At 41.3% G+C, this 13,370-nt stretch overlaps 1 protein-coding gene across 1 annotated transcript in view; it reads right to left on the reverse strand.

The window, feature by feature from the left end:
• The window catches only part of TOP1 (DNA topoisomerase I), a 94,002-nt gene that overhangs the window by 26,481 nt on the left and 54,151 nt on the right, over positions 1-13,370 (reverse strand). Inside the window, exons 9-10 of the mRNA XM_055265882.2 lie at positions 5,728-5,843; positions 745-866 (exon numbers count right to left, since the gene is read on the reverse strand). Coding sequence (XP_055121857.1) covers positions 745-866; positions 5,728-5,843 — 238 coding nt within the window. The remainder of the gene's footprint in view (positions 1-744; positions 867-5,727; positions 5,844-13,370) is intronic.

Genomic DNA, 13,370 nt, shown 5'->3' on the forward strand with positions numbered 1-13,370 from the left:
CTCGATTAATGAATTTTGAAAAAACAAAAAAACACAGTTGTATTACTTTATTATAAAATATGTACTTACTAATATTAAATGTTTTAAAATGACTTCTCATGGAAAAAAATGAACTCTTATGTGGTTTCTAAGACTCCGTGGCACACAGTCCCCAGGCGTATGAATACGAGTTTGAAATCCCATACTGATTCTCTCTTGGAAATATTACCCCTATTCTATTCATTTATTAAGTTTGCTTTTTCAGAGCTAGTTCAGGAAGTAAACTTTACTGCTGCCTCTGTCCACATTATCCAAATTGAGAATAATGAGATTTTAAAAAATCACCTAGGCAAATATAGTGTATGTGGTTTCAAGAGTAGAAAGTACCTAAAACAAATAAGCAAGAATTAGCAGGGAGTGTTATATCAGATTAACATTTCTCTTTGCAACAGCAGACACGTGGCAGTCCTGCAGAGACAAACTTTCCTGTGCGCAACTGGAGTTGAGGTTTTCTGTTTGGCCTAATCTGATAACCCCCCACCTGCCATCACATGAGAGCCGATAGCAAAGATATACAAGTATTCTTGTTAGACAGAAACCCTACATAATATAGTAAATGAAGACAAAAAATGCGCAAGTTTAAATACAACAAAATCCATAAAACTCAAATTTTACATCAGGAAATGTTTTGCAAAATGATAATTTATTACTTAGTACTTGATTGTTTTGCAAGGTACTAGGATATTAACACATGGGCTACAGTACCTTTCTCCAGTCTTTAAAGAAATTTTTCCTAAATATTTCCTTAGTAGTATATTCATGGTCGAGCATTTTTGCAAAGAATGTAGCTACTTCCTCTGCTTTGGGGCTCAGCTTCATGACTTTACCTAGAGAAAAAAGCGGTTCCAAAAAGTGAGGTATAGTATTCATGATCTAAGTATAAATACCCAGGGCTAGCGAATTCTCTTTAATAATGGTTTGCCTTCTCATGGTATATAAAGGTCTGGTGACACATAGTAGCAACAACAACAAAGACAACATACTGATTTATATCTACTTGTACAAATTCTCCTTCTTTTTAGCATATATTTACCTGGGTCATTCTCTGGAGACTATGCCAGTTAATTGTTCCCAGGTGCCTGCTCAGGACAGGGATGACCTGGGGGAGGCCCAGTCACTCTTCCTTTTCCTTTCAGCAAGCAGGGTCCTTTACACCTCTTCAATGGTTTTTAAAAATCAAATCCTCAGAGGGACTCCTGCCACTGCTAAGCTAAGCAGCCTCTGTTCAAGAAGGGGAGGAAGGGATAGGGCAGGGAGTGGAAGAAAGGAATTGTGGGGAAAAGAAATAGGCATCTTTCTTCTTCAAAGTTAGGTGGGTGGAATATGAATAAAAAAATATATATCCATACTAGGCAAGCCCAGATTTCCCATATGAAAAGCCTAATAAGACCTTCTTCTAGAACCTTGCTATTCAACAAGTGGTTCACAGACCAGCAGCACTGGCATCATATGGAGTTTAGAAATGCAGAATCCCAGGCCCCCTCCTAGACCTACTGAATCCTATACAGAAATTGCATTTTTAATGAGACTTGGATGCACACTAGAGTTTGCAACGCACTGCTCTGGAACATGGGTACCATGATGCTGCCTCTTTCAGGGAACCAGGATGCATCCACAGCACAAGGGATGACTGGGGTTCCTGGTGTATCCAATTGTTTATGTAAAAGCTGTCTAAAGGGGCTGGGAGCAGTGGCTCATGCCTGTAATCCCAGCACTTTCAGAGGCTGAGGCAGGCAGATCACTTGAGGTTAGGAGTTCCAGATCAGCCTGGCCAACACGGCGAAACCCCATCTCTACTAAAAATATAAAAAATTAGCCGGGTGTGGTGGTGGGAGCCTGTAACTCCAGCTACTCAGGAGGCTGAGACATGAGAATCGCTTGAACCCAGGAGGCAGGGGTTGCAGTGAGCCAAGATCGCGCCACTGCACTTCAGCCTGGGCAACAGACCGAGACTCTGTCTCAAACAAACAAAACGCTGTCTAAAGGAACTCAGATGTTTCACAATGAAAGCTACTAACTGGTAAAGAAAATCTGAATAGGGCCTACGGGTTTTATGTACCTGATTTAGTTAATAAAGCAATGAAAGAAAAGTACTTGGGACTTTAACCCACTTTTCAAACAGAATGCTTTTGACAGTACTCTTAGCGCCAATTTCCATTCTTTCTTAAAAATCCAACTTTACAACGTCACCTGGAACCAATCCATGCTATACTAAGGGCATTTGGCTATACTTAAAATGAGGTTAACTATAATTCCACCACCTTACTATTACACAGGTATTAATAGTTCACCAAGGGTGCCCACATTCTTTATAGAAAACTAAAATTTAACCAGAAATCCATTTATTTCGAAACTCAGAAGACATCTTATCTCATAATGATATGCCATCTGACTGCAGGGGTGTAGAGAACTGTAGCACAAAATTGAAACAATTATAATAGAAAGAACCCACTTTGGACGCCATTAACTTAAAAGGCCAACAGGTGGCGCAGCTGCCCCCATCAACCCCCAAGCTTCTGCTTTGGAAGAAACACTTCGGGGAAGATAGGCCTGTGTATTACCCTGAACTTCTTTAGAAAACTGTAACATGTTTCCGATATAAAGGAAAACATTAAGTCACTAGGAATAAAATAAATGAAATAAAATGGCAAGAAAAAAATGTAAACTGTTTTCAAGTATGTTTGGTATAAAATAAATGTTAATACCATTTTAAAAAAAAATGTGGCTGAGCATGGTGGTTCACAACTGTAATCCCAGCACTTTAGGAGGTGGTGCAAGGATCACTTCAGGTCAGGAGTTCCAGACCAGCTTGACCAACATGGTAAAACCCTGTCTCTATTAAAAATACAAAAATTAGATGTGGTGGCACGTGCCTGTAATTTCAGCTACTTGGGAGGCTGCGGCATGAGAATTGTTTGAACCTTGGCGGTGGAGGCTGCAGTGAGCCAAGATTGTGCCACTGCACTCCAGCCTGGGTGACAGAGTGTGACTCTGTCTCAAATAAATAAACGTAAAAATAAATTTTAAAAAATGAGACTTTGGGCTGTTTTACTGAATTCTGTCCTAATAGAGGGAGAAGCAACTGTGACTCCTCCTATTTTAGATGAGCTGTCAAAAGATGAAATGACGGCTCCCTGCAGCACAGTAGTGGGAGGATGACTGGAAGGTTCCTGGCAACGTTAACACTTTGTGAAAAAGGCTGAGCTCCAGGAAAAGGAAACTGCTGAGTCAAAGCTGTAAACTGAAGGTCCTTAGAAGAGGCAGTAATTCACTGCTTCAGCTAGCCCATGCCCCACCTCCCTGGCAAATTCTAAAGGACTCTAAGAATTCTCCTCCCCAGAGAGTAGGCAGCACTTACTGTATCAGTTTCAAGTAAAGTCAAATATGACTTCTTGACTTACTGCAGAGTAAGAGTTCACACAATCAAAGAGAAGAAATCCCAGCGGAGGACCAACTGAGAAAATGCTGGAGCCCTAAAGCAGGATCCTATAAAGGAGGACTGGGCAAGAATGGGAGGAAAGGACTATGGCAACCTGTGAACTAGACCAGGCCTCTGCTTCCTATCTTGAAGAGAAACCACAGGACTAGGGAATCTATCTTTCCCTCTCATCGCTTTGAACCTCAAAGTGAGACTTTACCAGCTGAGCATCCTAAAGCTCCTAGTAAGTCCAGACCAGGGCTACGGAATACCTACGCTTTGAGATGGTGCTCTTCAAGGTCCTAGGCCCTTTCTCTTAATTAGGAGTTTTGGCTTTGAGTTATACTTAAGAGTCTCCAGGAATGACCAGTGTGAGGGCTGAAAGAACTGTCTTAGACTCTCTGGTCAACAGGTCAAAACGTTTACGTAATATAAGTATTTGCCTCTGAGATTATGGAGTCCTGTTAGGCTGCAAACTCCCCAAGATCAGGGTCTAAGTCAGTAGTACTATCCACTGCTGGGTCTTGGTGTCTGAACACAAATACATTCAATAAATATGTTGTTTTATTTATTTATTATTTTTTGAGACAGGGTCTCACTCTCACAGGCTGGAGGGGAGTGGCACGATCTGGGCTCACTGCAACCTCTGCCTCCTGGACTCAAGTGATCTCCCACCTTAGCCTCCCGAGTAGCTGGGACTACAGGTGTGCACCACCACACTTGGCTAATAAATATGTCATTTTAAAAAACAAATTTCAGGCCGGGCGCAGTGGCTCACGCCTGTAATCCCAGCACTTTGGGAGGCCGAGACGGGTGGATCACGAGGTCAGGAGATCGAGACCATCCTGGCTAACACGGTGAAACCCCGTCTCTACTAAAAATACAAAAAATTAGCCGGGCGCGGTGGCAGGCGCCTGTAGTCCCAGCTACTCGGGAGGCTGAGGCAGGAGAATGGCGTGAACCCGGGAGGCGGAGCTTGCAGTGAGCCGAGGTCGCGCCACTGCACTTTCCTCAGTTGCAGACCCAGCCCTTTAATGTAAACTACTACCTAGGCCTACAAGCACTGGTGGACCTAAGGCCACTACTGGTGGGAAGAGAGATGCACCAGAATGCCTGAGTGTTCACCACTGATGCTTTTCAGCAGTTATCCTGCCCAGCGTTTCTCAAAGTTTGGTCAGCAGACCACTTGGTTCAGAAGTACTCAATCCCACCCCAGAACTTTTTCTTTTCAGTGGGGGCAGTGGGATGGGTGAGAAGAAAACAGTGGGGGGTTGAGGGTGGGAAAAATGGTGGAAAAATGGGGTGGTGAAATAACAGTGGCCAAAAGATGGTGGCAAGACAAGTGGAGGTGGAAGAGGAATGCTGGGGAAAGGAGAAGGGGGACTGTGGGGAAAGGGGACAGAAGAGGGAAGGATGGCTGGGAAAGGGGAAAGAAGAAGAGGGACGGTGGGGAAAGGGAAAAGAAGCCCACCCCACAACTGTTAAACGGGCTCAGATCCACTCTGGTGAGTCATAAGCACATAAGGGTATGAGGAACAATGCTCTAACCATTTCTGGATAAAACTCATGGAATGAAGAAAATCAGTTATTACCATCTACATACTGCTACACTGCCAACAGGAGGCGTGTCAAAGGCTACCCTGAAATCCTTCAACCCAAGGATAGAAATACCAACGACAGATAAGAGACAATTCTGAGGGTTCTAAGAGACCCAGGCAGGGCATTTCTTTAAAGCAGCTCATCAGACTTGACTGCACATATATCAAAGGCATAGTGTTATGCTACATAGAATAGGTGACAGATGCCTACCAGCCCTATCTAGAGATTGATGGCAGACTATTAATCCTCAACCATATACTAGTACTGTTTCTAGTGATGAGCAGCTTGTCCGATTGCATTGTTATATTGCTAACATAAAGTACTACCATTCAAGTGAGGCTTTTCTAATAACTCTTGCAAAGAGTCGCTCCCTAGAAATGTTCAGATCAAAACCTTCAGCTTGTGGACCACATACTGTGAGCCATGCTGACAAACCTTTTTTGGACTATGTAGGGAAGACATGAATAGCCCCTTTTTCATGGCACTTTTTCAGCAGCAAATGGGCCTTTAAGAGTTAACACCTGATGCTGCTTCCTCAAAATTGCATGGCAATAAAACAAAATGAAATAAAAAGGATTATCTATTATATAGGATCCTTTCTCGTTTTCTATCCCTAAATAGAAGCAGATTTCTTTTCTTGGCCAAGAATCAAGAACCTTGAAACAACTCACCATCATAATAAAACTTGACACTCTCTGGAAGAGGCTCATATGGTGGGGCAAATACTGGACCTTTATGTTCTAGGAATTTCCACTTGATGCCTTCAGGATAGCGCTCTTCTTCCCACCTTTAAAAGACAAAGCACAGCCTCATTTAGTGATCACCTTGTCTAACATGGGGATCATCACTGATTAAATGCCAAATAATTATCCGCTCAACTGATTAGTGCTCTGGAATGACTTCTGGGCCTCACATTCAAGGCCTGGATCAAAAGAACCAGTGTCTCTCATTTTGAAAAAGCCAACACTCACAAGTAAGATGAAATACCATGGTGAATAAAGGAAAATACATTTCAACAGCTCAGTTCAAGAATACTGGACAGAAGAGATCAACAATGAAGGAGCTCAGCAACAAGTGAGGGACTTGAAAATGTAAACAGTTGTTTCACCACAATGGCATACATGACAGAGGGATTGTTTACATTGTTCATAAGTAGGAAAAGGCCTCCTCAGAGTGGTGATGTCAGATGGAAGGTAGAGGGGAAAACAACCCTGTGAGAAAGGACATAAAGCAAGAAGACTAGGAAATGATAGCTTAACTGGGGCATGGGGCATGTTGAGTTTAAGGTACTTATGGATTACCTGGAACTATCTAGCAAACACTGATAAGTGAATCTAAAGCTCAGTGGGAACAACTTTTTGAAAATGTATTTTTAAAATGGTCGAACATAAGAAAAAAATGAGTAATACAATAAACACCATATACGCCTGTAATCCCAGCACTTTGGGAGGCCGAGGCGGGCAGATCACGAGGTCAGGGGGTTGATACCAGCCTGGGCAATGTGGTGAAACTCCGTCTCTACTAAAAATACAAAAATTAGCCGGCCATGGTGGCGCGCACCTGTAGTCCCAGCTGCTCAGGAGGCTGAGGCACGAGAATTGCTTGAACCCAGGAGGCGGAAGTTGCAGTGAGCCAAGATTGTGCCACTGCACTCCAGCCTGGGCAACAGAGTGAGACTCCATCTCCAAAAAAAAAAAAAAAAAAAAAAAAAAAAAAAAAAAAAAAAAAAAAAAAAAAAAAAAAAAAAAAAAAAAAAAAAAGGTTAATAATTTGCTACATTTCCTATTTTGGCTGAACCATTTTCAAAGTTAGTTGCAGATTTGATACTCCACCACTAAATATTTCAGCAAGTATCTCTACAAAAATAATATTCTTCCACATAACCACAAAACTATTATCACATCTAACAAAATAATCTCCTAGTATAATTCTAATTCCCAATCCATATTAAAAACTTTTTCCTATTTTATCTAAATTTATTTTATAGACCAGGATCCAACTCAGGCTCACAAACTGCAACTGGCTGATATACCTCAAGTTTCTTTTACTCAAATAGATAACTTACTACCCTCATATTTACTTTCCAAGTCCAATATTTTATTATTTTATTTTATTATCAATCATTCAGCCATGGAACAAGTCCAATATTTTAAACAAAGTTCAGAAACATCAAATAAAAATTACATGTATCAAACCATACTGTAACAATGGTATTACTATAAAACCAAAGTCAACGTATATGGTCAAATGATTTACAACAAGGATGCTTAAGACCATTCAATGGAGAAAGAACAGTCTTTTCAACAATAGTGTTGGCAAAATAATCAAACTGGGTCTTTACATTATATACAAAAATTAATTCAAAATGGATCAAAGACCTAAATATAAGAGCAAAAATACAAAACTCTTAGAAGACAACATAGGGGAAAAGCTTCACAATACTGGATTTGACAGTGATTTATTGGATATGACATGTAAAACACAGGTAACAAAAAGAATAAATGAATTGCAGCTGGGCAGAGTACCTCACACCTGTAATCCCCGCACTTTGGGTGGCTGGGGCGGGCAGATCACTTGAGGACAAGAGTTCGAGACCAGCCTGGCCAACATGGCGAGACCCCCGTCTCTACTAAAAATACAAAAATTATCCAGGCATGGGGGCACACGCCTGTAATCCCAGCTACTCAGGAGACTGAGACACAAGAATCATTTGAACCTGGGAGGTGAAGGTTGCAGTGAGCCGAGATCACGTGACTGCACTCCAGCCTGGGCAACAGAGAGACACTCTGTCTCAATAAATAAATAAACTGAACTTCACTGAACTTGAAAACTTCTGTGCATCAAAGGACACTTCAAGAGAGTGAAAGACAACTCACAGAATGAGAGAAAATATTTGTAAATCATGTATCTGATAAAGGGTTAACATACAAAATATATAAAGAGCTCCTATATCTCAATAAACAACCCAATTAAAAAAATGGGCAAAGTCTCAGTCTTAAGGCGCTGGGTGCAGTGGCTCAAGCCTGTAATCCCAATACTTTGGGAGGTCAAGGCGGGCGGAGGGATCACTTGAGGTCAGGAGTTCGAGACCAGCCTGGCCAACATGGCAAAACTCTGTATCTATTAAAATTTCAAAAAATTAGCCAGGCGTGGTGGTGCATGCCTGTAATCTCAGCTACTCAGGAGGTTGAGGCATGAAAATCACTTGAACCTGGGAGGCAGAGGTTGCACTGAGCCAAGATTGCGCCACTGCACTCCAGCCTGGGCAACAGAGCAAGACTCCATCTCAAAAAAACAAACAAACAAACAAACAAACAAAAAACAAAAAAAACAGCGTGGGGGTGGGGCAAAGAACTTGAATGGTCATTTTCCTAAAGAAGATATACAAGTGGCCAATAAGCACCTGAAAAAATACTCAACATCACTAATCATTAGGAAAATATCAATCAAAACCACAATGAGATACCACTCATACTCAGAAGGATGGCAATAAAACAAAAAATAACAAGTGTTGGTGAAGGTGTAGGGAAGCTAGCACCCTTGTGTGGTCCTGGTAGGAATGTAAAAAGGTGCAGCCAATGTGGAAAAGATAGTACGGCAGTTCCTCAAAAAGTTAAGCATAGAAATGCCACATGACCCAGCAATTCCATTCCCAGGAATATACCCAATATTCAAACAAATACTTGTACACAAATGTTCACAGCAGCACTATCTGCAACAGCCAAAGGCAGAAATAACCCGTGTCCATCAAAAGATGAATGAATAAACAAAATGCAGGACAAACAATGGAATATTATTTAGCCTTTAAAAGTCAGAAAATTCTGAAATATGCTACAATATGGACGAGCGTTGACATTCTGTTCAGTGAAATAAGTCCGTCACAAAGGACAAATACTGTATGACTATTAATACAAGGTACCTAGAGTAGTCAAATTCATAGAGACAGAAAGTAGAATGGTGTTTACCAAGAACTGGGGGAATAGGCTGGGCACGGTGGCTCACGCCTGTAATCCCAGCACTTTGGGAGGCCAAGGCAGGCAGATCACCTGAGGTCAGGAGTTTTGACACCAGCCTGGCCAACATGGCGAAACCCCGTCTCTACCAAAAATATAAAAAATTAGCCAGGAATGGTGGTGGGAGCCTGTAATCCCAGCTACTTGGGAGGCTGAGGCAGGAGAATTACTTGAACCCAGGAGGCGAAGCTTGCAGTGAACTGAGATCGCACCACTGCACTCCAACCTGGGCGACAGAGCGAGACTCTGTCTCAAAAAAAAAAAAAAAAAAAAAAAAAAAAAGAACTGGGGCAACAGAGAAGTGGTGAATTGTTAATAACTACAGAGTTTTGGTTTTGCAAGATGTAGAGTTCTGGAGATGGTGATGGTGTACAACAATATGAATGTACTTAATGCCACTGAATTGTACACTTAAAAATGGTTAAGATGATAAATGTTATGTCATATGTATTTTACACAATTTAAACAAAAATATTTAACAGAATCTTAGACCTCAAAGGAACATTAAAGATCTTCTATAATTAACCTACCACTTTTTCAGATATGAAATTGGCAGAGTCATTGATATATTAATAGAAAGATCTCAATGCAGGAAACCACCCAATCGTAGAGTCTTATTACTCTCCAAATAGAGAAAATATACATATATGTAGGTGTATGAGAACATCTGCAAGAAGCCTATCTGTAGCAGTCATAGAGTAACCATGAGGAGATTCAGAAGGCCACCCTTACCCTTATCCTGGGACTTTGGCACCATTCTTCTCATCGACTGCAGTGTTTTTATTTATTTTTTTTGAGACAGAGTCTCGCTCTGTCGCCCAGGCTGGAGTGCAGTCGCGCGATCTCCGCTCACTGCAAGCTCCGCCTCCAGGGTTCACACCATTCTCACGCCTCAGCCTCCTGAGTACCTGGGACTACAGGTGCCTGCCATCACGCCCAGCTAATTTTGTTTTTGTATTTTTAGCAGAGACAGTTTAGATACCATGTTAGCCAGGATGGTCTCGATCTACTGACCTCGTGATCTGCTCGCTTCAGCCTTCCAAAGTGCTGGGATTACAGGCATGAGCCACCACGCCTGGCCCTACAGTGTTTTTAAATCAAGACTCCAAACTGTTTTTACAATTCTTATTTCAACATGTGTATCTTGAAGACCCACAGCAACTTCTTTACCATTTAAGCAAATTAAGAGATTCAGCAAATCACAACACTAAACCTCAGTTTAAACAGAAAGACAGAATATCTGTTTCAGTAAGCTCATGTGACTGGGTTGACAGCTATTATTATGAAATAATAATAAAAGCAAACAGTTGTCCTTTTAGCCTCCCCATGAATGCATATATCCTCTCCCCTAATTTAAAAACAAATAAACAAACAAAAACATGTACTTAGACATCAAAATGGCTTCCCTTTGGCAGCTTGACTTGAATAATCAAGTATCAATTTAGTAATAAAATTTGCTTGAAAGGGGAAAGGTGGAAAAGTGCTAGAAATATAAAGACAGGAAAGTAAACTCCACGTGCTGTCTGATATCAAGTTCCCTTGCAGTTAACAAGCACTTCACAGTATGCTATAAAACTCATATTTAATTTTTTTAAATTTAGAAATAAACGTCAGATGCTATAGCTTCTGAATGTTAATCCTTGAAATTTAAGGGCAGTTTTTCTGGTTTGAGCAAAATGTCAATAATCCATATTCCATAAATTTCTTATCACTATCACTGACCATATATTTATGAGCCCTGGTCTTGCAACACTAATTCCTTACAACATTATAGTCCTGACTCATCACAGCATTTTACCTTTGCTAAGAGATTCAAAACTCCATTTAAAGTCACACCTAACACCTGCAATAAACTTGCCAGGTTCTAATTCTTTATGAAGAATCATCTGTTGAGAATTAACTTGCAACTTATATTCCCACAGGTCAGCCCTGACACAAAAGTGTACTTAATTAACCCAACAGTGCTGAAACCCTGTTCAGCTACAATGGCCAACAGTTAAAAATCAGGACATCTGGGATAAAAAGGATTTCATGTATGAACCCAAGCACACTGCCACCACTTATAACAATGTTTCTATGGCGATAATGTGATATAGCAAAGAAACCCTGAGGGACCTGGACCTTTTCCAACTGAACAATTACCAAAGGAGGGAGATAAAGATCAGAGTAAGTGGTTTTTTCTGGTAAAGACAAACAGGTTTGTGGACTTAGGAGGGAAGCAAAAGATCTGCAAATTTGTCAAGCTTGTAAAGTGTGTACTTCTTTTAGTGGGATAGCATAAGGAATAGTAAAAATAAGAGTATCTGCCATTTAAGTCCCCGACTAGGTCATCAGTACCAGTCACCGAGGACTGGATAACTGACTTCAGAGTACGAGACACAGCCTCTAGCTATCAGTTAAGAGGCTCTTCATTCCTATTCTCAACTCCAAAAACTCGGTGTGCCATTCAAGCACTGTGCTTGAAAAGAATGTGCAAGGTTTAACCATCACACCTGAGAAATGCATGTGTTAGAAGCTGTAGCAAAGCCTGCTCATTCCTCAAAAAGCAACTTTTAGTTAAAGACTAGCCAGTTCCCCTTTAACCCAAAATAAGAATAAAAACCAAAAGTCATGGTCTGCCAGAGTGAATGTGTGGCAACACTGATAAGGATTTCAACCACAAAAGCAAAATTAGGCTCCTAAACCCCTCAAGGGCACCTAATTCTACATATACAAGGCCGGACCAGTGCACTTGCCTGGATCCCGAAAAGAGCCAAAGCTCCCAAGTAAAGGGCAGACAGCAGGGAGCTCCTGATAAGGAAATGTATTTGTTCATTTATCAAGCATTTATTGAATACCTACCACAGAACCCTGACTGATGAATTACTAACCTACCATTCTCTTAACTCCCAATAATAACCCCTAATTTACACAATCACTTTATTTCTAGAAATCATTTTCTTAAAGGTCAAGATCACTGAAAATGTATTAGTTCTAAAGAAAAGTGAAATAAAAACGAGGAAAATAAACCCATGTGGGTTTTTCTGTTTTGTTTTGTTTTGTTTTTTTTGAGACAGAGACTTGCTTTGTTGCCCAGGCTGGAGTGCAGTGGTGTAATCTCAGCTCACTGCAACCTCCACCTCCCGGGTTCAAGCAATTTTCCTGCCTCAGCTTCCCAAGTAGCTGGGACTACAGGTACCCGCCACCATCCCCGGCTAACTTTTGTATTTTTAGCAGAGATGAGGTTTCGCCATGTTGGCCAGGCTGGTCTCGAACTCCTGACCTTGTGATCCACCCACCTCGGCCTCCCAAAGTGCTGGGATTAGGCATGGGCCACCATGCCCAGCTTTTTTTTTTTTTTTTTAATTCTTTTTTTTGAGAGACGGAGTCTCACTCTGTCGCCCAGGCTGGAGTGCGGTGGCACGATCTCAGCTCACTGCAACCTCCGCCTCCCAGATGCAAGTGATTCTCCTGCCTCAGCTTCCCAAGTAGCTGGGACTACAGCTGTGCGCCACCACACCCAGCTAATTTTTGTATTTTTAGCAGAGATGAGGTTTCGCCATGTTGGCCAGGTTGGTCTCGAACTCCTGACCTCAGGTGATCCACCAACCTTGGCCTCCCAAAGTGCTGGGATTACAGATATGAGCCACCGCACCTGGCCTCCTTTTACTTTCTGACTCCGACCTCTGGAAAGAGGCAGGGTTGCTCTGCTCTGTGATATTCCTTTTCTATACTTCCCATTTAATCCCACGATGCCATAGCAACATGCCAATCACACAGCTGTCACCGTGTGGCCACATTTCTGCCACTGTGGCTCTCCTTCTCTCTGCCACCTTCCTGGTCAGTGCTCTTTCTCCCTTTCCTCAGAGGTGCTGTGGACATCAAAGTTCTAAATTACAAAAGCCATAAAGGCACATAAACAGGTTTGGAAGGCTATACACCAAATTATGAACAGTGATTACCTCAAAGCTGGAAAGGAAAATGAGAATGGGAGAAGAGAGGTAAAGGTGACTTTGATTTTTATTCTAACTATTAAATCTCTCAATTATTTGAGTTTTTTCATCATAAACACAAAATCATGTACTGCTGGTATAGTTAGTTAAACAGAACATGTTAACAGAAATAAGTATTTTTTAAAAACGTTTATTTCAAGATTCTAAACAGCAAAAGTAGAAAAGTTCTCCACCTAAATACACTTCTCAAGAGCAACCAGCTATGACTAAACTGTCCTTCATAAAGACTGAATTTTCACTCCTACAGGGAAGGCGAATGCTTGTTTTCTTATATTCGCAACTCTACACATTTTCACTTACTTATTAATC

This window comes from Symphalangus syndactylus, chromosome 24, assembly GCF_028878055.3.
Source record: "Symphalangus syndactylus isolate Jambi chromosome 24, NHGRI_mSymSyn1-v2.1_pri, whole genome shotgun sequence".
Taxonomy (NCBI): Eukaryota; Metazoa; Chordata; class Mammalia; order Primates; family Hylobatidae; genus Symphalangus; species Symphalangus syndactylus.